The sequence below is a fragment of the Erinaceus europaeus genome, chromosome 13 (genome assembly GCF_950295315.1).
Source record: "Erinaceus europaeus chromosome 13, mEriEur2.1, whole genome shotgun sequence".
NCBI lineage: Eukaryota > Metazoa > Chordata > Mammalia > Eulipotyphla > Erinaceidae > Erinaceus > Erinaceus europaeus.
This window is the reverse complement of record NC_080174.1, coordinates 99,441,217-99,466,608: the sequence shown is the minus strand read 5'-3', so window position 1 is coordinate 99,466,608 and position 25,392 is coordinate 99,441,217. Positions and strand designations below refer to the sequence as shown.

General features: G+C 47.5%; 1 protein-coding gene across 3 annotated transcripts in view; it reads left to right on the top strand.

Annotated features, from left to right (window-relative positions):
• Positions 1-25,392, top strand: part of UBE4B (ubiquitination factor E4B) — a 116,633-nt gene that overhangs the window by 39,775 nt on the left and 51,466 nt on the right. The window contains exons 3-10 of one of the 3 annotated variants that reach the window (XM_060170932.1): positions 2,076-2,211; positions 9,279-9,366; positions 11,490-11,634; positions 13,766-13,994; positions 14,550-14,927; positions 15,570-15,716; positions 22,835-22,976; positions 25,178-25,278. In XM_060170932.1, the coding sequence (XP_060026915.1) occupies positions 2,076-2,211; positions 9,279-9,366; positions 11,490-11,634; positions 13,766-13,994; positions 14,550-14,927; positions 15,570-15,716; positions 22,835-22,976; positions 25,178-25,278 (1,366 nt within the window). Of the gene's footprint in view, positions 1-2,073; positions 2,212-8,668; positions 8,773-9,278; positions 9,371-11,489; positions 11,635-13,765; positions 13,995-14,549; positions 14,928-15,569; positions 15,717-22,834; positions 22,977-25,177; positions 25,279-25,392 lie in introns of those variants that run through there. The other 2 variants (XM_060170931.1, XM_007535706.3) reach the window with 2 other exon arrangements.

Here is a 25,392-nt window from a genome sequence, read left to right as displayed (position 1 = left end):
TGCACTGCACTCAGTGTGATTGTAGAGCTGGCTCTGTAAAGTAGGTGCTCCTTTCTTCCTTCTTCTCTTTCTTGTCTTTTCTTTCTTTCTTTTTTTTTGTGCCTCCAGGGTCATCGCTGGGGCTCTGTGTCTGCAATATGAACCCACTTCTCCTGTAGCCATTTTTTATTGGGTAGGACAGAGAGAAATGGAGAGAGGAAGGGAAGACAGAGAGAGATGAGAGGAGAGAAAGATAGACACATGCAGACCTGCTTCACCACTTGTGAAGCAACCCCTCTGCAGGTGAGGAGCCAGGTGCTTGAACCCAGATCCTTACGCAGGTCCTTGCGCTTCGCGCCATGTGTGCTTAACTCACTGTGCTACCCCCAGCCCCTAACATAAATGTTCCGGGTTAGCTTCACTGAGGGGGGGGGGGGGGAGGAACTTGTGGCGGAGCGGGAACACAGTGCAGTGCCTTTATTGATCAGAGACAAGCCTTTATCGGAAAAGGAAATGGCTAGGAGAGGGGGTGGAGATAAGAAAAGAGCAGGAAGGTAGAAAGCTTCCATAGCAGCTGTTGCGAAGGTTTTGACCAGTGGGGATTAAACCAATACCCTGCAGGCAAAACAATGATTATGTAAATAGACCACAGCATCAAGCAGTGCACAGGACCTGGCTTAATGACCAACATAGATGTTTCAAACTATTTAATATTCCATAGAAATTGCAAAAGTTTGTTCCTGAGTAACTAAAAGTTGTCAGGCCTCGTCAGCTGACGTTAATAAATAGGTATATGTTAAAACCTGATGTTAAGAATGGATTTGTTTTGTAATATTCTTCACTGTTTAAATAAAGAGAGACTTCAAAGGATAAAAATTTTACTTTTGGGGCCCGGGCAGTAGTACAGCAGGTAAGTGCACACAGCGCAAAGCGCAAGGACCGGTGTAAGGATCCTGGTTCGAGCCCCCGGCTCCCCACCTGCGGGGGAGTCAGTTCACAGGCGGTGAAGCAGGTCTGCAGCTGTCTCTTTCTCTCCTCCTCTCTGTCTTCCCCTCCTCTCTCCATTTCTCTCTGTCCTGTCCAACAACAGTGACATCAATGACAAGAATAATAATAACCACAACAATGATACAAAAGGGAAAAAAGTACTTGTAAATGTGTGTGTTTACTTGCTTTTCATAGAAAGATACTCAATATGTTAAAGTGACTTCTTAAAATTCCACAACAACTATTGATGTTAAAGACACCGAGGGCATTTTACAAGGAAAAGCCGTCACCTGGTGCTGGTGGCCCTGGTAGAGCCCCGGTGTTCTCCTGAGAAGGACGTGGGTGAGGTTGGCCCTGGTCCCACCTGTAGCAGAGAAGCTCCGTGAGCAGTGTGAGCTTCAGGTGTCGTTCCTTTCCCTCCCTCCCTCCCTCCTTACCAGAAAAGAGAGAAATGATGGGTGGGAGCTGTGTGTTCATAGTGTAGGTGCCAGGCTCCAGGGTGACCCTGGTGGCAGGCAGACAGACAGACAGACAGCATCCTAACTCTGCTCACTGTTGCATAACCCTAGTAAGTCAAAGGTACCTGTCGGTGGTACCTGTCGGTGTTCAGTGACTAAATTGACCTCTCTCTAAGAACATTGCTTTTGAAACTGCTTAGAGGGGTGATTTCTGCCTTTTAGATTTTGTTATGGAAGTAAATAAATAGAGCACACTGTCAGGAGAACTTGTCAGTGTTCACACCTGCACCTACTGCTCTGGTTCTCACGGACTAGTCCCATCACACACCTGTTCGTTTGCAGGCTCTCCATCTCACATCTTTGCTGCGTTTCGGCATTTTTTATTATTGTAGAAACTAACATATTATTTTGGGACCATTAATTGAAATTGGTGAAAGAGAATGTGATGGAAAGACAGTTTTAGTGATCAGATGTAGGTTCGATGCTGACCTCACGTGGAGGATATCACTGTTGATTGCTAGCGTGCTTGCGTTGAAACTTTCACTCTGTCCTGGTACGCAGGGAGAGAGTCCTGAGTCCTCAGTGACTGGTAAGACGGTGCCTGCGTTTGCCTGTGCAGAAAGCTCTCACGCAACCTCTCATCTTCCCTAGGAGTAGCTCACCGGAGCCAGAGCAGCGAGGGGGTCAGCTCTCTCAGCAGCTCGCCCTCTAACAGCCTCGAAACACAGTCTCAGTCTCTCTCGCGGTCCCAGAGCATGGATATCGATGGTGTCTCCTGTGAGAAAAGGTAACGTGCAGCCCTTGACCGCTGACCTGTTTTATTTCCGGGAAGAGAAAGACGCATTCTTCTAGGTTTTTGTCCAGCAGTCCCCCGGCAGCATCGAGACCCTGCCAGTTCTTAGCTAATCAAAGCTGAATTACTCAAGTGTGGGACATTTGGGGTTATTTTGAAATGTCTTCATGCATTTTAAATGATCTTGAAATACCTTTTATGAGAGAACGGTATAAGTGGTAGAAAGAATTTATTTATTTCTGGAACTTTATTTATTTTTATATTTTTTATTTTTCCCTCCCCCCACCCCCATCCCCAGTAAAAAGAATTTTTTTTAAAAAAATGTATGACTTATTTATTATTGGATAGAGACAGAAAGAAATTGAGATGGGAGGGAGAGATAGAGAGGGAAAGAGACAGAGAGACACCTGCAGCCCTGCTTCACCGCTCCTGAAGCTTTCTCCCTTGGAGGTGGGGACCAGGGGCTTGAACCTGCATTCTTGTGCATTGTAATTTGTGCAATTAACCGGGTGCGCCACCGCCTGGTCCCCAGTAAAAAGAATTTTTAATGTCCTTGTTTTACAAATACTAAATTGGTATGTGTGCCCGTTTCTGAAAATATCTTTAGAGCTTTACTGCTTGGTCGAGAAGGTTCAGACAGGTAAGGCAAGTATCCTGACAGCAGCATGAGACTTGGGTATCTGACCAGAATCTTCTCATTCTGTAGTGTGTCTTGAGTGGGTGTCTGTCTGTCTCCTCATCCTCTCAGGTATCCGTCATTGATGTCAGTGAACTAGACAGAAATCCAAAGCCCTTTTATTACGTGGGGGAGCACTAAAGATGCTCTCCAGGGCCGGCCGGTGGCGCACAGAGTGCATAGTGCAGGGAACCACACTAGGATCCCGCTCTGAGCTCCCGGCTCCCCACCTGCAGGGGAGTCGCTTCGCAAACGGTCAAGCAGGTCTGTAGGTGTCTTTTTCTCTCTCCCAGTCTCCCCATCTCTCTCAATTTCTCTCTGTCTTTTCCAACAACAACAATATGGAAAAAAATGGCCTCCAGGAGCAGTGGATTCCTAGTGCAGGCATCCAGTCCCAGTGATAACCCTGGAGGCAAAAAAGAAAAAAAGAAAAAGATGATCTTTTCTTTTTTTTTGCTTGTGAATTAAGAATGCTTGTTAAAATTTCAAGGGGCAGACACTACAAGAATAGAGATTCCATACCAGTAGGGGGAAAGTGTGGATTGGTGGCGAGGAGGGACATGTTGTCAACCCTCAACCCTAGGAAAGGAGAGAAAGAAGCACATTTTACAAAGGGGCAGAGAGCACGAAACAGGGTGGTAAATGAAACCAGCAATTATTCAGTAATCAGTAAATCATGGGTGAAAGTTAGACATTAGATCAGGAACAAAACAGGAGGCCGGGCGGTAGCGCAATGGGTTAAGGGCACAGAGTGAGATGTGCAGGGCCCACATAAGGATCCCAGTTTGACCCCCCAGCTCCACACCTGCAGGGAGGTTGCTTCACAAGTGGTGAAGCAGGTCTGCGGGTGTCTCTCTCCCCCTGCCTCCCCCTCCCCCCTCAATTTCTCTATGTCCTGTCCAATAAAATGGAAACAATTGGATGTGAGGGTGATCTGGCTGCGACATCTGTCACCCCAGTGACCGCCAGGGTTGATTCGGCTGATCTGACTGGCTGGGCGGGTGTCCCCTTCCTCGCTCACCCTCCATGTGCGTCCCTCCCGAGGCTGCGCTCGGTCAGAGGGCGGCCTTCCCCGAATACTTGGGTCGAGGGCATAGGAGTTGCTGCGCTCCCCTGCTAGAACCTCCAGACAAGCTCTCAAGGTCCAGTAAAATGGAAAAAATGACCACCAGGAGCAATGGACTCATAGTGTTGACACCGAGCCCCAGCAGTAACCCTGGAGGCAAAATAAAACCTAAACAGAACCCAGCACTACAGAACACACACCTGAACTTTTAGGTGAAGAAACATTGGCATGAAGGGTGGGGTTAGACAGCATAATGGTTATGCAAAGAGACTCATGTCTGAGGCTCCAAAGTCCCAGGTTCAGTCCCCCATAGATAAGCCATATCTGAGCAGTGCTCTGGTAAAAAAAGAAACAAGAAAAAGAAACATTGACGTTAAAGGAAATTGAAAATTCGGCCTAACCTGTTCATAAATTAGATTTTAGAGTGTACGTGGTTTTTAAAAGTTTCTCTACATTAATTTATTTAAGCAAAATGCTCAGAGTCCTCTCTCAGGTCAGCTGATATTGCAAGAGGGTCCTCCTGCTGGGGAGGGACCAGACCATGCTTGTTAGCTGTGCCGTTTGACTTGCCCGTAGATTCCCACGGTTCATTCTCTAGACCTCAAAGGCTGAAAGAGGAGTGTTCAGATCTTTCCACTGTGACAGTATGCATGTCCACTCCTTCTTCTAGTTGTATCAGTGTGTCCTGTGAACAGATGCCTGCTATAAGTATATATACTTTGGAGACAGTGAGCTTTTCTCGTGACAGAGTGCTTCTTTTTAGCAATGCTAAACGAAGAGAAAACAATTAACCACCTTAATTTTTGAGGCTAATATTACCATAGCAATCCAACCAGACAGTGATTAACATAATAAAACCAATTATGGGTTTATTGTATTTATGAAGAGATCTGCAAAATCTTATGGTAATGACAAATCAAACATTGAAATATATTAAAAAGCAAATAGACGGGTGTAGGGCCATAGCACAGGTGGTGCAAAGCACAAGGACTGGCATAAGGATCCCAGTTCGAGCCCCCGGCTCCCCACCTGCAGGGGAGTCACTTCACAGGCAGTGAAGCAGGTCTGCAGGTGTCTGTCTTTCTCTCCCCCCTCTGTCTTCCGCTCCCCTCTCCATTTCTCTCTGTCTTATCCAACAATGATGACAACAATAATAATAACTTCAACAATAAAGCAACAAGGGCAACAAAAGGGAATAAATAAAGATTAAATAGTGGGCTTTGTGAAAATTGATCATGCCACACATGTGTGAGCAAGCAAGCAGAGAAAAAGGCCAGAGCACTGCTGCGCTTTGGCATATGGTGATGCTAGGGATTGAACTTGGGTCCTTGGAGCCTCAGGCATGAAGGTCTTTTTTGCAGAACCGTTATGCTGTGTCTCTAGACCTCAGAGTTTTGACTTAAAGTAGCATGGACTGGAGATAGCTCCCTTAGAGAATGCATCACGTCACGTGCAAGGCCCTGGAGTTGTCGCGCGCCCGCTCCCCCAACCCCCTCGGGACTATGAATGTCACCAGGGAACCTTCAGGGATGGTGGGGTATGGGAGTGTTACTGTGGTGTCTCTCCTCTCTGTCTTTCTCCCCCATCCTCTATCTAAAATAAGCAGATGAGTAAATTGGGGCTGACAGGATAGCTCACCTGGATAGTACACTTGCTTTGTCATGGACATGACCCGGGTTTGAGTCTGACTCATGCTGCACTAGAGGAAACTTGAGCACTGCGGTATCTTCCCCTTCCTTCTTTCTTTCTTCCTTTCCTTTCTTCCTTCCTCTCTTTCTGCCTTTCTTTCTCTCCCTCTCTCTTTCTCTCTTTTTTTTTAAAAATAATTTTATTTATTTTAAATCTGTATTTACTTATTGGATAGAGATAGCCAGAAATAAAGAGGGAAAGGGATGATAGGGAGACAGAGGGACACCTGCAGCACTGCTTCACCACTTACAAAGCTTTCCCCATGCAGGTGGGGACCGGGGGCTCCAGCTCGGGTCCTTGTGCCTTATAATGTGCACTCAACCAGGTGCACCACCACCAGGCCCCCCTCCCTCCCTCCCTCCCTCTCTCTCTCCCTCTCTCTCTCTTTCTTTCTCTCTTTCTTTCTCTTAACCAGAACATTGTTCAATTCTAGCTAATGGTGGTACGGGGGATTGAACCTAGGACTTCGGAGCCTCAGGCATGAAAGTCTCTTTGCATAACCATTATGCTATCTACTCCTACCTCCTCTGCCCTCTGTTTATCTGATAGGTAGATGGGTAGATAAGTAGATGGGTAGATAGGTAGGTAGGTAGGTAGGTAGGTACATACACACACACACACACACACACTGACGGACAGATGGACAGACAGATAAGACAGACAGCTGAAAGGAAGCTTGGGCCTAGGAGGTTATTCAGCAGTGTCACGAGCACGTGAATTCATGAAACACCCCCAGTGCCGTACTGAAAGAGATCATAGTAATAATAAGACAGCACAGGTAGCCACAATCATCGTAGGTTTCTCTCAGGAATGTAGTGGTGTGTTGACCTTAGAAAACCCAGAACTAGCACTTCACATTCTAGGAGAATGAGGGAAGTCAGGATCTTGAGAGCTGCAGGAAGCTGACCCAGCACTAATCTAGGAAAACCTTAGCAAGCAGGAACAGGACGGTGCACTTTACACTGACAGTGGGCCCTCAGCAAATGCTCCTATGCTCAGTGACCTTTCTGTTTTTCACTGCAAATAGATGGAGCCATGTGACTGGCTTTACCCAGTGAGCTATGAGCAGGAGTGGCCCGTGTCCCCTTGGAGCTGCTGCTCCCCTCCATTCCTCCCTTCTTCACAGTGGCCGTGTGACTGGCTTTACCCAGTGAGCTGTGAGCAGGGGTGGCCTGTGTCCCTTGGGGCTGCTGCTTCCCTCCACTCCTCCCTTCTCTCCAGTGGCCATGTGACTGGCTTTACCCAGTGAGCTGTGAGCAGGAGTGGCCCATGTCCCTTGGAGCTGGTGCTTCCCCTCCACTCCTCCCTTCTTCACAGTGGCCATGTGACTGGTTTTACCCAGTGAGCTGTGAGCAGGAGTGGCCCTTGTCCCTTGGAGCTGCTGCTCCCCTCCACTGCTCCCTTCTCTCCAGTGGCCTTGCTGGCATGTATTGCAGATGTCCTAGATGAAAGGTGGAGTGAAGACACCTCACTCATCAGACTTTGCGTGAGCAAGAAACAGAAGATTCCAGAGTGTGTGCCTGTCACAGTGCTTATGACCTGTCTTTTCTGGCTGTTATAAAGGGCATCTACCTAAGAACTATACACACTCATATTCAGTGTTAAAATATTAGATACAGAGATGAGTATGGGATGATCCCACTCATAAACAGAAGCTGAGAAAGAACAGAAAGGGAAACACAAAGCAGAATTTGACTGAGTTTGGAGTATTGCATCAAAGTAAAAAGCTGGGGAAGGGGAAGGTAGATTTTCAGCTTCACTATAAGCAGCGGTGGTGGTGGGGTGACACAGACTTTTGGTAGGAATGGTGTTAATATGCAATTCTATTAACTTATTTTTTAAAATTTATTTATGTATTTATTATTGGATAGAGACAAAGAAATTGAGATAGGAGATAGGGAGAGAGACACCTGCAGCCCTGCTTCACCACTCATGAAACATTCCCCCTGCAGGTAGGGACCGGGGGCTTGAACCTGGGTGCTTGTGCACTGTAGCATGTGCGCTCAACCAGGTGCGCCACTGCCTGGCCCCCTGTTAACTTATTTTATTGACTTACAGTGTTACATGGAAAATAAATTGAATGCCACAAAATTTTTCATGCATAGACCCCCAGTTCTGGGTAATATTCCTTCAGTCTAAGCACTTAAGGCTTCAAATTGGTAACCTTATTGAATTTTAACAGTATGACAAAAAGTATAAAAAAAATTTAAAAAGAAGCATTCTTTTTAAAGTCATTTCAAAGTCAGCAACGAGAATAAAGGTGCTTACTCTGCTTTTAGTCCACATGAGAGCCCAGGGTGTTTCGGCCAGAACAAATCCAGATTGGAGTGGGAGAAGCAGAACAGTTGTTTGGAAAGGAGACAGTTTCCTGCCCAGTGAATCCTGTGTGTACATAAACAAATTGTTGCACGGGAGAGGAGACAACATAATGGTTCTACAAACAGATTCTCATGCTGGAGACTCTGAGGTCCCAGGTTCAGTTTCCCCACCACCATAAGCCAGCTCTGAGCAGGGCTCTGGTTTTTTTTTTTTGTTTTTTTTTAAAGTTAGAAAGGGTCTGTATCTAAGATCAATTACATCACTGTATTAGCAACAGAATTCTTAAGAAAGTACAGTTGAGAGTTTTATTTAAAAATGTGCCACGTAGGTATAAATCAAGCAAAAGAAATATATAAGGCTTATGAATCAATCATATTGAGTTATCATATAAAAAGTTCAAACACTTGGAAAGAAATGCCAAGTCCAGGAGCCGGGTGGTGGTGGCGCACCTGGTTGAGCGCACGTGTTGCAATGCACAAGGACCTGGATTTGAGCCCCCAGCCCCCACCTGCAAGGGGAAAGCTTTGTGAGTGGTAAAGCAGGATTGCAGATGTCTGTCTGTCTTTCTCCTTTCTCTATCACCCCCTTCCCTCTCAATTTCTGGCTGTCTGTATCTATCTAATAAATAAAAATAATTTAAAAAAAAATGCCAAGTCCATGGATTAACAGGCTCAGTAAAGGAATTTTGTTATTTCTTCTAGTGAAATTTAGTGACAACTGCAACAGAATTTTCAAAGAACCTGTCAAGCTGATTCTTAAATATATGCAAGAGAACAAAGACCCACCCTTGAGGTAGAAGAACAAGGTAGAGGCATTATCAGACTTGTGACTTTTCAGAAAGATGCTGTGGGACTGGTTCAGGGACACATAGAGTCCCAAAGATATGAAGACCGGCATTTATAAGTCAACCCCCACATATAAAATCAGGCCACATATTGGTGTGGACAGGGTGATGAGTCCACCGGTGCTGGGCAATTCTTTATGTATTGTGGGGGAATCGTAAACATTTCCTGTGGGTAAAAGCAGCATTTACTGTAGGGAAAAGACTGGTGCAGATTTGCTCAGTAGCTCTGGCTGTCCTCACTTGCTACTGACTGTAGGAAATGGATGCTCATTTTTAACCAGTGACTGAATGGTTGCATCTTAAGACGTGAAGAGCTCTTAAAAGTCAATAAGGGGCAACAGTGACCTTTCGTCACTTTGCTTTCCTGACTGATCTCACCTGCTATCTAGAGCCTTTCTCAGTCAGAGGCTGTGGCACTGGGTACATTTGCAAAAGGCAAAAACTGATTTGTCTTTTTATGCTTAAAGCATGTCCCAGGTGGATGTGGATTCAGGAATTGAAAATATGGAAGTAGATGAAAACGATAGAAGAGAAAAAAGGAGCCTCGGCGATAAGGTGGGTAAGAAACGCGGCCCTTGCCTGTCTTGAGTCCGGGTGTAGAATCAGGCGCAGTTTACGTGTTGTGCCCGTTGGCGCTTAGGGTGAGGTACCCCAGACAGCAGATCACACACTGTGGTATTTATTCTTTAGAGCAAAAATGGTGTCTGACATTGTCCTAATGTTAACGGAGTGTACACAGCTCCATTCTTAAGCCTGAAAGTGCTCATTTCTGTTTGTAGGGACTTGTCTTCCTTAGTGAGGAGTCAGCGCAGACTACTGTGAATGTTTCTGTTCATCAGTGTGAACAAGTCATCCTAGCAGACCTCTCGGTGGTGGTCTGACATACATGGTTGGGAACGGGAGTGTGCCGGGGAGAGTCCAGTACAAACAGAACCTCCTGAACCCCTGACATCCTCACCTGTTGTGCCATCTGAGCCAGACTCCTCCCTCCGTCACCTCCACGCAGAAGCCCTGCTTGTGGTGGCCAGCTGCGGCCGCTGTGGAGAAGGCTCTCTCCACTTTCTCCTTGGGCTATCGGGACTCGGCTTCCTGCAGAGATGGAGATAGACTGGAGCCTTCCGGACGGTGGTTTCTGGCTGCAGTCCTTTTCTTTCTTTCGTTCTCGATCTTCCTTTCCTCTTTCCTTTCTTCCTTTATTCCATTTTTTTTCTTAAATACTGACTGGGTGAAAGAGCCCACAGCATTGATGCTTCAGTCCACTGGGGGCCAGACTCAGACACAACAAAGAAGCACAGTATTTAAGTGAGACAGCTCTTTAATATTGCCAAGTTCTTTCATGTTATTTTTAGAAAGTTATTTTATTTATTTATTTTTTTATTATTATTATTTTTTAACCAAAGCATTGTTCAGCTCTGGCTTATGATGGTACAGGTGATTGAACCTGGGACTTTGGAGCCTCAGGCATGAGAATCTCTTTGTATAACTGTATATATATAGCATATCTAAACCCCCCTTACTATTTTCTTCTTTTTCTTCTTCTCCTCTTCCACCCCCTTTCCTCCTCCTTCCCCAGGGTTATCGCTGGGGCTCAGGTACCTGCAGGTGGGGAGCCAGGGGCTCGAACCAGCATCCTCATACCAATTCTTGTGCCATATGTGCTTAATAACCATTGTGCTACCACCCAGCGCGCCCCCCCCCCCCCTTTAACCAGAGCACTGCTCAGCTCTGGTTTATGGTGGTACAGGGGATTGAACTATTTATTATTATTATTTTAATATTTATTTATTCCCTTTTGTTGCCCTTGTTTTTATTGTTGTAGTTATTGTTGTTATTGATGCCGTTGTTGTTGGATAGGACAGAGGGAAATGGAGAGAGGAGGGGAAGACAGAGAGGGGGAGAGAAAGACAGACACCCGCAGACCTGCTTCACCGCCTGTGAAGCGACTCCTCTGCAGGTGGGGAGCCAGGGGCTGGAACCGGGATCCTTATGCCGGTCCTTGTGCTTTGCACCACTTGCACTTAACCCGCTGTGCTACTGCCCGACTCCCTGAACTATTATTTTTTTAAATTAGAGAACCACAGCTCTGCTCAGCTCTGGGGTATGGTGATGCCAAGGATTGAACAAGGGCCTCTGGGGCTTTAGGCATACAAGTCTAGTAGCCTGTCTCCCAAGCCTGAATATATGATATTTTATCAGTGATTGATTGTAGTGAGAAATATTAAATCTTGGAAAAACAGTGTTGAGTGGTGTGCCTGGTAGAATGCACATTACCATATGTAGGGACTGAGGAAGAAAGAAAGAGCAAGGAAGGAAGGAAAGGAGAAAAGAAGGAAGGTTGAGACCTGGAAGAAAATTAGTTACATACCTAGAACGTTGGCCTGCCCCTTTGGCATGAGGAAAGGAACTGAATAGGATACAGGTGCGTCTTGTGTTGGTTTCTTCCTCGGCAGTTCCTGATCCCATTCTCCACTCTTGCCTGCAGTGATGCTCTCAGCTCATGTGGCTAAGTGGCGTCACAGTGACAGGCCTGCTGCTCACTGTACCAGTAAGCAGACAGGCTTATGTGTGTCTGAGCTATCCACGTGATAGGAAGTTACCTCGGGAATAAGTATTTCTATGCAAGTGTGACTGCTTATTTCCTGCAGTTTGAAATTGACCCCACATTTCTTCTTCACAAGGAGCCTTCATCTGCTTTTGAAGTATCTGAGGAGCAGGCCTTACAGCTGGTCTGTAAGATCTTTCGTGTCTCCTGGAAGGACCGGGACAGAGATGTCATTTTTCTTTCTTCTCTTTCGGCGCAGTTTAAACAAAACCCAAAAGAAGGTAGGCCCCTAGCTCCGAGTCTGATTGCAGCATATATGGGGAAAAGATATAAGGTCTGTCTTGTAAGTTTTTTTTGCCTCCAGGGTTATTGCTGGGCGTGTCTGCACCACAAATCCACTGCTCCTGGAGGCTATTTTTCCCCCCTTTTGTTGCCCTTGTTGCTGTATTGCTCTTTAAAAAAAAAAAATATATATATATATATATATATATATATATATATAATATTCATTTATTTATTTTCCCTTTTGTTGCCCTTGTTTTTTTTTCATTGTTGTAGTTATTATTGTTATTGATGTCATTGTTGTTAGATAAGACCGAGAGAAATGGAGAGAGGAGGGGAAGACAGAGGGGGAGAGAAAGACAGACACCTGCAGACCTGCTTCACCGCCTGTGAAGCGACTCCCCTGCAGGTGGGGAGCCGGGGGCTCGAACCGGCATCTTTATGCCGGCCCTTGTGCTTTGCACCATGTGCACTTAACCCGGTGTGCTACCGCCGGACTCTCTGTTTTTATCCTTCTTGGGGTTATTATTATTGTTGTTGGATTGGAGAGAGGAGGGGAAATCAGAGATGGGGTGAGAAAGACAGACACCTGCAGACCTGCTTCACCTCTTGTGAAGCAGTGACTCCCCTGCAGGTGGGGAGCTGGGGGCTGGAACAGGGGTCCGTAGTTTGTGCTGTGTGGGCCTGTTACAGCCTGGCCCCCATGTGTTTTGTGATAGCCGCCTCCTAGGGAGTAAAGTGCTGTTTGAGCACTTTATGCTCATCTAGTGACAGACTTCTTTGTGCTGTTGTCATTTCTGTTTAAGAAACTACATTGCTTAATGGCCTCCATTGTCTCAGGGTTGACATTGTTTTTGTTTTTTCTTTTCAGTGAGAAAGTGCATAGAGCAAATACTGATGCCTCTTACAAAGTAGGCCTATTCTGGATGGTCTCAGAGACCCTGAGGAGGCTCTGAATTGTGGTCATGTGTAGACAAGGACTAACAAAATTATAACATAACAGGGCTACAACTCCACACAGATCCCGACACCAGAGTTCCATGGCCCATCCCCTCCGTTGGAAGCTTCCCTGTTCTTTATCCCTCTGGGAGCAGGGACGAGATTTCTTTCAGGTGGCAGAAGGTGGGAGGTCTGGCTTCTGTAACTGCTTCTCTGCTGGTCATGGGTGCTGACAGGCCAATCCACACCCCCAGCCCAGGTTTATATTTTAGAGGCAAGATAGACTACTCTTTTTTTTTATTTATTTAAGAAAGGATTAATTAACAAAACCATAGGGTAGGAGGGGTACAACTCCACACAATTCCCACCACCCAGTCTCCATATCCCACCCCCTCCCCTGACAGCTTTCCCATTCTCTATCCCTCTGGGAGCATGGACCCAGGGTCATTGAGGGTTGCAGAAGGTAGAAGGTCTGGCTTCTGTAATTGCTTCCCCGCTGAACATGGGCGTTGACTGGTCGGTCCATGCTCCCAGTCTGCCTCTCTCTTTCCCTAGTAGGGTGGGTCTCTGGGGAAGCTGAGCTCCAGGACACATTGGTGGGGTCTTCAATCCAGGGAAGCCTGGCCGGCATCCTGATGGCATCTGGAACCTGGTGATTGAAAAGAGAGTTAACATACGAAGCCAAACAAATTGTTGAGCAATCATGGACCCAAAGCTTGGAATAGTGGAGAGGAAGTGTTAGGGAGGTACTCACTGCAAACTCTAGTGTACTTCTGGATAGACTACTCTTAACAACAAAGTGGTGAAACTCTTTTGTATACCTAAAAATCTGTTTTATTGGTTACGAAAGAGAGTCCGACGTGAGGCAGAGAGAGAATCCAGAGCACTCATGCAGTACTGGGGACTGAACCTTGAGCCTCCGGCTTGCAAGGCTGATGCTATACCAGTTGAGCTCTTTCTCCAGTGCCGGTAAAGAAACTCTTAGCATGGTGCTGGGTGACAGCTCTTGAGTGAGACACTGGCTCCTATGCCAACAGCAACAGTCCCTCCTGTTCCCAGTGACGGAACAGTTGACTACTGATTTTACCTTTTTACAGAGTTTAGCTAGCTCCCTCACTGACTGTAACTTGGGCTTGCCAAGCCGTGTGTGTGAAGAGTTGACTAACCTCTCCTCCATTGTCTTCCCAACAGTGTTCTCTGATTTTAAGGACTTGATTGGCCAGATTTTAATGGAAGTGCTGATGATGTCTACTCAGACTAGAGATGAGAACCCGTTTGCCAGTCTGACGGCCACATCACAGCCAATCGCAGCGGCAGCTCGGACGCCAGACAGGACTGTCCTGCTGAACACTGGCTCTACCCCCGGGACAAGCCCCATGTTCTGCGGTGCAGGCTCCTTTGGCGCCAGCTCTCTGTCTAGGTCAGTGCGGGTATTCTCTATCTGGTTGGCAGTGCCGTCACCACGGCAGTTCGAAGGGGCAGGGAGTGTTCACCGACACACCTGCATCATGGGGATTGTGAGCACTGGACCTGTGTGGGCCAGACTTGGAGGCAGTGTTGTCCTTTCCAAATGGCGGGATCTGTGTGGAGTTGTAGCCCTGTTAGTTTATAATCTTGTTAGTCCTTGTCTACACATGGCCGCCATCCAGAGCCTCTCAGGGTCTCTGAGGCCGCCCAGGATAGGCCTGCTTCGTAATGGGTTTAATACGACACAGCTATGGACAGTCAGAGATGAAGCCTTAGAAACAGTAGTTACACTATTCTTTGGAAAGAGAGCGCCAGTCATCACATTGTAAGTGTGGCATCAGGTCGTTGTAGCAATTGGGTCGTGATTATCTGAAAAGTCTGTAGACATAAGTGGCTAGAGATAAAGGCAGAACCTATTCGTAAAGCTTGCTATTTTCAGTTTTTAAAACTTATTCACCTCACATGTTTCTTATTTTCTCTTCTTCCTCCCCTTTCTCAACCACTTTAGCCTCTATGAAGCTAGTCCAGCCTCTAATCTGAGTTTCTGGAGCTCTGTGCCCACAGCGAGCCCGTCTTTGTCCTCCCCTTCCCGTGCAGCCAGCCAGCGTGCCCTCCCTTCCATTTCCCTGGGTCCTCCGAGCACGGCTCCGGGAGCCGCGGCGGCAAGTCAGCCCTTCTCCTCCCCGCGGTACCGCCCGTACACCATCACACACCCCTGGGCGCCTCCGCCCTCCTCGCGCTCTGCCGGTGTCTCCGTTCTCTCTAGCTCACCGAGCTCCCCTGCTCTGGCCAGCAGCCCTCAAGTGGTGCCTGCCGGCTCTTCCAGACAGAGGCCCAGCAGCGGGGGGCCACCTGCCCCGGCCTCCTCCCACAGGATTTCTCCTAGGTATTGGGCAGCACGTTGGCGATGAACATGGTTCGGACGAGCCCGTGTGTGACACTGACCTTGGTGACTTGCTTCTGTGTGGGGCTGTTAACCCATGTGCCTGCCTCGCCTGGCGGGCACACGTCCTGAATTCATGCTTCTGCCAGGTTCTGTGTGTGTTGCTGTGTTGGGGCCCCTTCTCTCTCTTCCCCTCTCTTTCCTCCTTCTCTACTAAGAAAACAAAGAACTGAGCTTTTGAAATCTAGTCCACATGTCCTTCCTCATTACTAATGAGACTCAGGGACTGTGGGCAGTTTGGGATCAAGTTACCGGTGCTCACAGGACCAGATTTTGGTTGCCAGTTGGAGATAGAAGTTTGAGCCTGGTGTCTGTTGGCACTGCTCCCTGTGGTGGCCCATGTCCTGCCTTGGCACTTGAACTCAGCCTCTGAGCTGAGATTGGAAGCAGTATCCAATCCCACCAACCCCATGCTCCCTCTGCAATGTGCCTGTCATCTCGGGTAAATTAATTGGTCTGCATGTTTCTAGAGAAAAAACAGCAACAACTCAGCATAAAATTTAGGAATAGCGGCTGCAAAAGCTCTGTCTGTCTCTCACTTCTCCTTTCTTCCCTGATGATCTCCTTTTGCTTTTCTTGTGGTAGTATGGATGACAGTCCTTTCTCCTTCCTCTTCTTCGCACTTTCTGGGGACAGTAGTGATGAAGATGAAGACGAGGATGATGATGGTGATGATGATGATGAAGGAGGTGGTGGTGGTGATGAGTTTGCTTGTGTCCAGTTTGGGTCCAGGTACCTGAGAAATGGAGTCTTATCCTGCATGTGCACAGATGCTAGGCACTAACTTTGATGACCGTAATGGACATGCTCAAGCAGACCAGAGAGGGCGGCTCCGTGATCCAGGATGTGATAGGCCTGCACGGGCTGAAGTAGCACACGGGCAAAGCCTCACAGTTGTTAGCTGGTGAGCGTGGGAGAACAAGCGGTCTAACTCAGCTCCTGTGAGAGGCCTGAGCTCAGTCTCCAGCACCAAAAGAAAAAACTAAACTGAAAACCAAACAAGTGAGCAAAACATCAACAGCAGTTTGCAGGCTGGCCACCATCAGGTGGAGCTCCCCTAGCCTCTAGAATGAGGCCCTGCTCCACTCACCTGTCACAAGAGTTCTTTGAGCAGCTCATGCTCGGTGCGTGCCACTGCATGGGTGTGAGAGGCAGACGGACGGCCCGGCTCTGAGGGCAAGGCGCCGAGCAGTTTGGCTTCACGCTTTCCGGTGTGACTGCTTTCGTTTCTAACCTTGACGCTGCCAGTCATCTCTTTAACCCCTGTGTGTTTAGACAGCGTTCGGAATGGCAGCAGAAGCTAACACAGAGCTCATGGTGTTGCGGGATGTCTGCCCCCTAGAGCCCAAGGGGAAAAGACCACCTGGGCTTTCCAGGTGACTTTGAGCGAGGAAACATAAAGGCACCTCCTTTCTGCCCAGAGACTCGTCTTACAACTTTGCTCTTAAAGGGAAGCTTCCTTTAGACTGACTTGGTACTTGTGCCCAGATCTGTTCCAAAATAACTCCAGGCTATAAACAGATGGCAGGGAGCTAGTTCCATTTCATTAAACTCAACAGTTTGCAGAAGAAACCATTAGTGTACGGCAGGGGCCAGGTGGTGGCACAGCCTGGCTGAGCACACATATTAGAGTACACAAGGACTCAGGTTCAAGCCCCCAGTCCCCACCTGCAGGGGGAAAGCTTCAGGGCTGCCAGCGTCTCAGTCTCTCTCCTGCTCGCTCTACTTCCCCCTACCCTCTCAATTTCTTGCTGTCTTTATACAATAAAAAAATAATAATAATAAGAGAGTATACAGAGCAGAGGAATGCTGAGGTAAGGCTGCACCGTGATCCAGGAAGGTTAATAGGTACCTCACTTAGTCAATACATTACTACTGTCAAGTACATTCCCTAAAGGTAGGGATGTTCTCTTATTTATTTATTTTTCTTGTTTATTTATTTTAACTGGGCACTGCTCAGCTCTGGCTCATGGTGGTGCCCGGGATTGAACCTGGGACCTTTGGTACCTCAGGCATGAAAGGCTCTTTGCATCACCATTGTGTTGTCTCCTCAGCCCAGAATGTTGTGCTATGCAGGTCAAATCTGTGTGCTTGATTCTAGGAAAAGAGCAGGGATTCTTGATAGGAATTGCCCCTTCTCTAGAGTTAGGGTGTTGTTACGTGTCAGTGTGAATGACCTCTAGGATAAATGCTTTCTCCCGGCCTACTGAGCAACAGCTTTCTCTCAACAAAACAGGACTTTACTCTTCCCCTCTCTGTAACTTCTTCTTTTTAAAAAAAAAACAAAAAACAATTATTTACTAATTCCCTTTTGTTGCCCTTGTTTTTTTATTGTTATTGATGTCGTCGTTGTTGGATAGGACAGAGAAATGGAGAGAGGAGGGGAAGACGGGGAGAGAAAGACACCTGCAGACCTGCTTCACCGCTTATGAAGTGACTCCCCTGCTGGTGGGGGCAGGGGCTAGAACTGGGATCCTTACGCTTTGAGCCACCTTGCGCTTAACCCTCTGCGCCACCGCCCCACTCCCTCCCTCTCTGTGACTTCTAAAACTCCAGGCTTGCCCCAGATCCTGATTCTATACCGATCGAGGGATGTAAAGCTTGTGGATTTTTTTGTGATAATAGCTGCAGATACTTGCCAAGCACTGCGTGCCTGGCACCGTGTTATCTCTCTGCACTGTCCCACTCAGTGCCGGTGCTTCTCCTGGGTGTGTAAGGGTGCTCGTGTAAGGGGAGGCTGCTTACACCATCTGCGCGCATAACAGACTCCCACCTCACCGTACTACCCCTCACTTCCCACTCTCGCCCAGCGGAACCTGTGTTCCCTCCTTTTCCAGCTGTCTTCCTGGTGAGTGTTTAGATGTCTGTCCTCCTTTCTGGGTGATGCAGCGCCAACATTAGCCTCCATAGCTGTGGGACTCCATTTCGGTCAGCTGGCCCGTCCTTCCGTCACTAGCTGTTAAAATGCCATCTGATGTGTCCAGATAGTGGCAACATAGACATGTGCGTGGTCCTCAAGAAGAGCCCAAAAGTTGAGGTGGCAATACTCAGCTGCTCAAACACAGGGACTGGAGGGTGATGGGTTGGAATGGGGAATGGGCGGCAGAAAGCCTCGTGTTGAAGCGACCAGCAAGTGCGGTCCCCTCCTCCATTTATTCATTCATTTATTCATTCATTCACTCATTCCCTTTTGCTGCCCTTGTTTTTTTGTTTTTTTTTTTATATTTGTGTAGTCATTGATGTCGTTGTTGGATAGGACAGAGAGAAATGGAAAGAGGAAGGGAAGAGAGGGGGGAGAGAAAGACAGACACCTGCAGACCTGCCTCACCACCTGTGAAGCGACTCCCCTGCAGGCTGTTCCTCCCACTTTGTGCCATGTGCGCTTAACGGGCGGCACTACCAGCGACTCCCTTCCCTTCTTTCTAGCCATCTCCCAGGATTCTGTTTGCTGGGGAGATCAATGCAGCAAAACTCAGCAGGGTCTCACCTGCTCCCCTTCTTCTGAGCTTAGCGGACTCTTGATATGTTGCTGGTCCTTTTGGAAGTTCTTACATTAGCTGTGTATAGTGGTGGGGATCAGAGCTGAGTTAGCAAGGGGAAGTGTTTCTCACAGTTTTTGAGGTTCTCTGTAAAGAACTGTGGACAATATAGGTTTGCACAGGGGGAACAGTGATATGAGCACTATCTCGTGATAAAGGTGATGTAGGAATCACTCTAAGCAAAACTATTCGAATTGTCTCCTGGGAAGCTGACGACTAAAGAATTTTTTTTCCTGCTTAGCTATTTCAGTCAAGGAAGTCAAATCTTGAAGGTCATGAACCCCCATGAATAGAGAAAGGGAAAACCCCTGAATAATGACAGACATTGTATTTCCCCTCTTATTTCTACTGGTCGTCACTGCTGAAACATGGAAATAGCTTTTAAAAAAAACCTTTCTGTGCTCAGTGACCTGGGTGTAAGTTCCCAGCCCCCACCTCCAGGAGGGGAAGCTTCAGAAGCAGAGAAATAAATAGTCCCGCAGGTGTGGCCCCCCTATATATATATATCCCCTGCCCCTTTCAATTTCTGTCTCTATCGTAAATAACTAAAAAAATATTTTTTTGAAATCTTTCTACCATGTCATTCTCCAGGACCTCTAACCCTGCATCTCACATTTTCTCTTTCTCTCTCTCTCTCTCTCTCTCTCTCTCTCTCTCTCATACTCACCTTTAATTTCTTTTTGACCAGAGCACTGCTCATCTCTGGCTTATAGTGGTGCTGGGGATGGAATCCTCAGGCATGAGTCTGTTTGCATAATTGCTGTGCATTCTAGCCCTGCACTCACACTTCCTTTCCTGACTGGCTTTCCTCTACTTACCTGCATCCTCCAACTCTTAGACCGCACCCTGTCCTTGAATTCACCCAACTCACTCCCTCCTGTCTTGGGCTTTGCTCTTCTTTCGTCTGTGTGGGTCTCGGACCCCAAGTCACTGCCTGGCTCAATCCTTTGTATTAAACGCAGAAATCATAGGCTTTGCATAGCACTGTTATATCAGTCTTTTTCTTTCTTGGCTGTCTCCCCTCTTGTGTGTAGCTGCTGTACGAACAAGGTCAGTGTGCTGCCCCAGGATCCCCTACAGACCCCGAGACACAGACGGCCACTGTATAGTGAACGCAGCGGTGAATTTACAGTGCTTAACGCTGCCCGACAGACCCCGAGACACAGACGGCCACTGTAAAGTGAACGCAGCAGTGAATTTACAGTGCTTAACGCTGCCCGACAGACCCCGAGACACAGACGGCCACTGTATAGTGAACGCAGCAGTGAATTTACAGTGCTTAATGCTGCCCAACTCTGACTTTGCCTGAATTCCAGAAACTGCATTCAAAAAGAGGGAGAGAGACAGAGAGACATCTGCAACCGTGCTTCACTACTTGCAAAGCTTTCCCCTTGCAGGTGGGGATAGGGGCTCAAACCTGAGTGATATGTGCGCTCAACCAGATACAACACCACCCGGCCCCAATTTTTTAATTTAATTTATTTTTTTTTAATCTGACACATTCAAAACAGGATTCATGGAGACCAGGGAAGTGGCACACCATGTTACCATGTGCAGAGACCTGGGTTCAAATCCCTGTTGCCCACCTTCAGGAGGGAAGCTTTACAAGGGGTGAAGTGGTACTGCAGGTGTCTCTCTCCCTTTTTTTTCCTTCTTTTAAAGATTTTATTTATTTATTAATGAGAAAGACAGGAGGAGAGAGAAAGAACCAGGCACCACCCTGGTACATGTGCTGCTGGGCATTGAACTCCCCACCTCAAGCTTGGGAGTCCACTGCTTTATCCACTGTGCCACCTCCTGGACCACTGTGTCACACTCTCTATCCTTCCTCTTCAATTTCTATCTGTCTTTCTAAAACAAACAAACATATATAAAGTCTGGCATATATAGAGGCTGGCAGTGGCGCACCTGGTCGCACCTGGTTAAGTGCACACACTACAGCGCACAAGGACCCAGGTTCAAGCGCCCAGTCCCCACCTGCAGGGGGAAAGCTTTGCAAGTGGTGAAGCAGGGCTGCAGGTGTCTGTCTGTCTCTCTCCTTCTCTGTTTCCCCCTTCCCTCTCAATTTCTGACTGTGTATCCAATAGATAAGTAAATATAAATATAATAGTAAATATAAATATAAAAAATATATTTTAAAAAATAGCCACCTGGAGTGGTTGGTTCATTGTGTATGCATTGAACCCCAGCAGTAAAATATAAATATAAATAAATAGGCTGGGGGCTGGGCAGTAGTGTGGCGGGTTAAGCGTACATATCATAATATTCATCTTCTTGTCAAGCCAATTAAGACATAATCAGCCTTGTCATTAGCCAGTGAAGTGTGTGCCAAAGTCACTAGATAAGATGCTAGCAGCTCTGCCGCCCTCCTCCCCCGTTGTCACAGTTGAGGAGGACGCATCTTGTGGGATTCAGGTATCTGGCAGAAGACACAGCTCTGTGCCCGTCCTGCCCTCCACCGGAGCTGGACAGGAAGCTGAGGATCTCAAACATATTGGGCTCTGACGGGAGGCCTGAGGTTTCAAACCAGCACTGTTTTTGCCGTTGTAAATGAGTTGTATGTTTCCATTCCAAGATCAGTTAGCTGTGGTTTTCTGACGTTCGAAGGTCATTTCTGCGTTGGCGCACTTGTCCGCATCTCATCACTAATCACACAGCTCTGATTTGGCCTTTGTCTTGTGCTTCTCCCACTTTTAGCTAGACTTCAGTTTCCTCGTTCCCTCTTCTAGATTCCTTGTCTCCTCTGAGGCCGTGATTAAGCTGTATGTGTTGTGCACACCAAATCATTTTGTGGGTAAACGACAGATTTGGCTTGTGACCTGTTGAGTTTAGGCTGTTTGCTTCCTCACACCTGACCCTTGTTGTGACCTTAAGCCTTGGCATCAGAGAACAGACATGAAATAGTGATGACAGTCCCTCCCGTCGCCTCCTGCTGGAGTCTGAGAAGCACTTCCAGGCGGTCTCATGGCAGCCTCACTGCACATTAGGCGAGGCTTTGTGTCCAAGGTAACAAGAATGCTGCAGGCTCAGGACGAAACCTGGCTGGACACCCCCATGGCAGGCCTTTGTTTGTTTGTTTTTTCCCCGCGCTCCCCCCCCAACATTTTGGGAATTTCTGTCTTAATACTTCTATGTATTCTTCTGACTGGACGATCTCCCTAAATTCTGGTCGTGTCGCCAGATGTCAGACAAAGTCTCTGAAATCTCAGCTGCGTCATGACAAGGAGCGGCATGTTGTTAGCCCTGTCCTTTTAGATCTTAATTTATTATCAGGTAGAGACAGAAACTGAGAGGGGTATAGAGAGGGAGAGAGACACCTGCAGCCCTGCACACCACCCGTGAAGCTTTTCCCCCTGCAGATGGGAACCAGAGACTTGAACCTGGGTCCTTGTGCACTGTGATGTGTGCACTTAACCAGGTGTGCCACTGCCCAGCCCCTTGTTAGTGCCCCACTCCTTTAAAAAAATTATTTATTTATAAATATTTATTTACTTCCTTTTTGTTGCCCTTGTTGTTTTTATTGTTGTTGTTATTGTTGTTGATGTTGTCGTTGTTAGATAGGACAGAGAGAAATGGAGAGAGGAGGGGAAGACAGAGAGGGGGAGAGAAAGACAGACACCTGCAGACCTGCTTCACCGCCTGTGAAGCGACTCCCCTGCAGGTGGGGAGCCGGGGTTCGAACTGGGATCCTTATGCCAGTCCTTGTGCTTTGCGCCACGTGCGCTTAGCCGCTGCGCCACCGCCCGACTCCCTTACTTATTTTTTATTGGATAGAGACAGAGAGAAATGAAGAGAAGGGGGGGCAGAGAGCAGAGAGACACCAGTAGCCCTGCCTCAGCAGCTTCTTGCATACTGCATTGTGAGTGCTTAAGCAGGGCCACTGCCTGGCCCTCTGTTACCCCCTTCTCAGCTGGCTCCTAAGAGCTTAGCTGACTGCAGCAGCGTGTGCTCTGAGTTCACCCAGCACCTGGCTTGAGTGAGGTGGTTCTGTAAGCAGCTGTATTTTCCCTCCAGATGACTAGCACTCGGTAGCAGCTTTCAGTCCTTCTGCTTTAGTAAGTTACTGTGCTCAGTGAAATGAACTGTTGATCTTCTGGCCAAACTCTGTTCTGAAGCCAACACAGTATTTACTCAGCGTGACTGTTGAACTCGGGGCTGCTGAAGAAGCCGGCAACCCGCCTCGGCTGCATGGTGTTTGTGCTTTGTCCTGGGCGCAGGCGTTCTAACAGGCTTTCTGCTGTAGGATGCAACCTTTGCTGGGAAGAGTTGAGGAAAGATACAGATCACCGATTTTCTTTCTCTTCTCCAAAGTTTGGGAGCATCTGGAGGGGCAGGTACTTGGGATTCCTGCAGTGACCATTTCACCATCGAAGCCTGCAAGGAGACAGATATGCTCAACTACCTCATCGAGTGTTTTGACCGAGTTGGAATAGAAGAAAAAAAAGCACCAAAGGTAACAGGAAGTGGGTCACAGCTGCACACAGGCTCGTTAAAGCACATATCTTATTTTATAGAGTACACTTAAAGAAATGTCTTTTTTACGTGAGAAGATTGTTATTTGTTAGAAATGTAATATTCAGTTAATTGTCCTCTTTTTGTGACCTTAGCTACACTCAGAGGAAGAGGCTGTGAGGCAAGAGGCAGACTCGCTGGCATTGACATGTCGGGCATGCCGCAGAGGCTAGAAATCAGGCAGCAAGTCTCGGGGCCAGGCGGTGGTCCACCTGGTTTAGCGCACACATTACAGTGTGCAAGGACCTGGGTTTGAGCTGCAGGTGTCTCTCTTGTCTCTCTCCCTCTCTGTCTCCCTCTCCTCTCTCAGTTTCTCTCTGTCTCTATCCAGTAATAAAGAGGTACAATTTAAAAAAAGAGAGAAAGAAAGAAAGAAATCAGGCAGTAAGAATATGCCTGAAAAGCGAGCTAAGTCTGCTGGGACTCAGTAATTGAGGCGAGTCACTCTGGACACTGCTTTGCTTCCTCTCATGCGGATGTGGAGTTAAGGAAAGGCCAGAGGAAACTCTGTATTCTGTTTAAATCTAGTGACATATACCTTAACATTTTAAACCATTCCATGCAAAAAAGTTTTGTCTAGAATGCCTTATTTCTCATCATGCATTGCTGCGCTTAACATTAAGTTAGGACTATTAAAAGTGAACAAGCAAATGGTATGGTGAGATGTACTTATCGTTGGGGAATGTAGTAGGCTAACACAGTGCTGCTGTGTGACTTGAATAAAAGAACTGCATGCCACCAGTATATAGGTACTTGGCTAGCTCCACATAGAGCTTGTCCAGAAGACCTCCACACAGGCTGTCTGTTTGACACACCATCTCACGCTCCCTCCTCCCAGGCATATTCATTCATTTCCTTAATCTGCAAAGAGTGAGCAAACACCTACGTTCTCTGGGCGCGGTACTCAGAGCTTAGGGGTACGGCAAGGATCCTCACCCACAGAATTCACATCCTAGTGTAGGCAAGAAGAGGCATTGCCAGCAGTAACTTTGATGGCTGGTGGATTCTGACGTCATTACAGCCACTCTGTGCAGCCCAAGCTGCAAACCAGCATCCCATCATTTCAGTGCAATCCTTTATAGCATGGTAGTATTATCTTTTCTTCTCCTCCCCCTCCCCCTCCCCTTCCCTTTTTTTTTTTTTTTTTTTACCTCCAAGGTTATTGCTGGGGCTCAGTGTCTGCACTGCAATTCCACTGTTCCTGGAGGCTATTTTTCACCTTTTGTTTACCTTGTTTTTATTATTGTTGTCATTGTTGCTAGACAGGACAGAGAGAAATCAAGAGAGGAAGGGAAGACAGACACCTGCAGACCTGCTTCACTTCTTGTGAAGTGACACCCCCCCGCAGGTTGGGAGGCTTGACCGAGGATTCTTGTGCTGGTCCTTATGTTTCACACAATGTGTACTTTTTTTTTTTTTTTTTTTAAAGAATTTATTTATTTATGAGAAAGATAGGAGGAGAGAGAGAAAGAACCAGACATCACTCTGGTACATGTGCTGCTGGGGATTGAACTCGGGACCTCATGCTTGAGAGTCCAAGGCTTCATCCACTGCGCCATCTCCCAGACCACAACACATTGTGTACTTCTTCTTCTAGCGTTTGCCCTTCTTCCGTAGCCAGTCAACAGCGTCAGGTTGAGCCTGATGAAATGTGTACTTAACCCACTGTGCTACCGCCTGGCAGCGGTATTATCTCTTCTTTGTGAATAGCATGAAGAGGGTATGGTTGTCAGAGTCACAGGCAGTGAATTGCAGCACTGGGTTTCAACACCAAGAAGCTGCAGTATTTCTGCTCGTGCTGGTCGAAGTCCTTCCTAGCTCTACTCACTCCCACCTCACTCACTGGCTCTGCTTTTCCGCTGGAAACACATCCAGTTTCCCACTTGCTAGCTTCATGTTTGGAAGCGTCTCATGAGTCTATCAGGAACAAAGAGAGCAGACCCATCTCTGAATCACAGTGTGGTCGCCACAGACTTTGTCCTTCCATCTCTAAGGGTATTACAGTGAAGGCTGGGTAAGGGATCGAGTGACAGTTGCTCTGAAGTGTCTCATGTGAGCAGAGGGAGAGAAAGCATGCCCTTTACTGCAGAAGCAGTTGCAGCCACATTCTGTCTGTAGCTCTGACGTCCACCTTCATTCCAGATGTGCAGCCAGCCGGCGGTCAGCCAGCTCCTGAGCAATGTCCGCTCGCAGTGCATTTCCCACACGGCGCTGGTGCTGCAGGGCTCCCTCACGCAGCCCAGGTAGGTGCTGGGTCTCACCACCTGGGCACGTCACCCCCAACTACACAGGGAACATGCTGTACTGAGGGGACTGGGCGCTGGTGCACCTGGTTGAATGCACACGTCACAGTGCAC